This window comes from Penaeus vannamei, chromosome 15 (assembly GCF_042767895.1).
Source record: "Penaeus vannamei isolate JL-2024 chromosome 15, ASM4276789v1, whole genome shotgun sequence".
In the NCBI taxonomy this organism is placed as follows: Eukaryota; Metazoa; Arthropoda; class Malacostraca; order Decapoda; family Penaeidae; genus Penaeus; species Penaeus vannamei.
This window is the reverse complement of record NC_091563.1, coordinates 14,686,794-14,689,293: the sequence shown is the minus strand read 5'-3', so window position 1 is coordinate 14,689,293 and position 2,500 is coordinate 14,686,794. Positions and strand designations below refer to the sequence as shown.

The 2,500-nt window shown below is 41.1% G+C and overlaps 1 protein-coding gene across 1 annotated transcript in view; it reads left to right on the top strand.

Moving 5' to 3' along the window:
- LOC113811080 (gamma-aminobutyric acid receptor alpha-like) overlaps positions 1-2,500 on the top strand; it is a 62,807-nt gene that overhangs the window by 39,636 nt on the left and 20,671 nt on the right. Inside the window, exon 6 of the mRNA XM_070130137.1 lies at positions 2,414-2,500. This exon is cut by the window's right edge and continues 134 nt beyond it. Coding sequence (XP_069986238.1) covers positions 2,414-2,500 — 87 coding nt within the window. The remainder of the gene's footprint in view (positions 1-2,413) is intronic.

Here is a 2,500-nt window from a genome sequence, read left to right as displayed (position 1 = left end):
AGAGAAAGGGAGGGATGGGGGAGAGGGTGGGGGATGGGAGAGTAGGAGAGAGGGAGGGAGAAATGGAGGGATGGGGAAGGCTGGGTTTGAGGGAGAGGGAGTGAGTTGGGGAGGATGGAAGAGTAGGAGAGAGGGAGGGATGGGGAACGGTGGATTTGAGGCAGAGGGAGTGGGTTCGGGAGGATGGGAGATTAGGAGAGAGGGAGGGATGGGGAAGGGTAGTTTTGAGGGAGAATGAGAGTAGGTAAGAGGGAGGGAAGGTGGGAGGTAAAAACTGTAGGGAGGGATGGGGAAGGAAGGGTGTTATGGAAGGGAGACGGGAGAGGCCTTTGGGGAAGGATTAGGGTAAGAGATGAGGTAAGAAGAACAGAGAGATAGGGGTAGGATAGAAAAGGAGGATAGGAGGGAAAGGATAAGGTAACAAGAACTAGGAGAGAGTGAAAGGAAGGGGTAGAAGGAACGAAAGTAGGTGGGGAAGGACGAGGGAGAGTGGTAGGGAGAGGGGAAGGGGAGAATGGGGAGGGATGAGATAAGAAGGACGATAGAAGAAAGAAGGAAAGGGAAGGAGAACAAGGAGAGAGAGGTAGGTAGGGTTAGAGGAGGAAGAGAGGAAATGAGAGTGTTGAGAGAGGGAGGGAGAATTAGAAGTATGGAAGATAAGGAGAGGTAGGGAGTGTTGATAGAGAGGAAGGAGACGGAGGGAGAATTAGAAGAAAAAGAGAGAGAGAGAAACAAGCAGATAAAGAGAAGAAAACCATGAGACATAAACGGAACGAGCAAAAAAAAGATAATGATAAAAATACAAAAATTAAGAAAATAGAATAACTTAATCAAAAGAGAAAACAAAAGAGGAAGAGAAAGACAGTAAGACAGAGACAGGATCGGAATGCTAACCAAGAGACCCAGCAATCGATATATGTTGGCCGCGCAGTAGAAGGAACATATAACTGAAGCAAAGATTGGGTAAACATGTAAGAATTGAAAAAAAATAGAATGGAGAAAGACAGAAAGAAAGTTGGAGGAGACTGAGAGACAGAGAAAGAGGGTGTACAGACACACATTTGTACATACATGCCCGCAAAGAGAGAAAGAGGGGGGGGGGGCGAGAGAAAGAGGGAGAGAGAGAAGGAGAGAGAGAGAGAGAGAGAGAGAGAGAGAGAGAGAGAGAGAGAGAGAGAGAGAGAGAGAGAGAGAGAGAGAGAGAGAGGGGGGGGGGGGGGGGGGGGGGAGACCGAGACAGAAACCAAGACAGAAAACACAGAAAAAGAAAGACATAAAAAAGAGACACACACACACACACAAAATAAATAAGTAAAAAAAAAAATAAAATAAATAAAAAGAAAGAGAAAGAAAGACAGAGAATAAAAGAGAAAGAAGATACCTCCTCGTCCCGCTGCGATTATTGGTTTTCTTAGAGAAAGACGGGCAAATAACTCTTACATTTCTTTCGTTATTTTTTCCTATACGATGCTTCAAAGATCCGAAAAAGAACTTGTCTTCACTTATGAAATTGGATGACCTCATTGGATGACCTTTTCAACGTGGTTCTTATGTTGATGTGGAATTACAGTTATCGTCATCATTATCATAATTACTGTGATCGTCATTATCTTGATTATTATTACCATTATCATTATCGTCTTTTGGTATTGTTGTTATTATTAGTGTTCTCATTATTGATGTTATTGATATTTTTGTTATCATTATTACTATTGCTGCTATTATTGTAATTGTGATTGTTTATTATTACTATTATTATCATTATTATCACCACTATTAATATTATCATTATTACTATTATTACGATTATTATCATAATTATTACTTTTTATTATTATTATCATTAGTATCATTACTGTTATTATCATTATCATCATCATAATCATCATCATCATCATCATTACTGCCATTATTATTATCATCATAATCATTAATATTATTAATATCACCATTATGATCATCATTATCCTTATTATCATTATCATTATTATTCATTCACATCAATATTTTTTCGGCTTACCGATATTTCGAGAGAGAGAGAGAGAGAGAGAGAGAGAGAGAGAGAGAGAGAGAGAGAGAGAGAGAGAGAGAGAGAGAGAGAGAGAGAGAGAGAGAGAGAGAGAGAGAGAGAGAGAGAGAGAGAGAGAGAGAGAGAGAGAGAGAGAGAGAGAGAGAGAGAGAGAGAGAGAAACAGTTGCATGTGTCTACGAGCGTATATACATCTAAATCTAAAACCCTTTTTTCTACCCCTATAAAGACACACTAAAAATATATATTTAAAAAAAAAAAAAAACATATTCTCACAGACCACCCCACTTAACTCCCCTTCCCCCCTCCCCCCCCCCTCCCCCTGGCCCCCTCCTTCTCCACATTACCTTAAAAAAAATGTTTTTTTTTTTCTATTCCCCAACAGACTTACTCGATGGACTGCTACTTCCGCCAGTCGTGGGTGGACGAGCGCCTGGCCTTCTCCGACCTCGAGGAAGCCTTCACCCTGTCC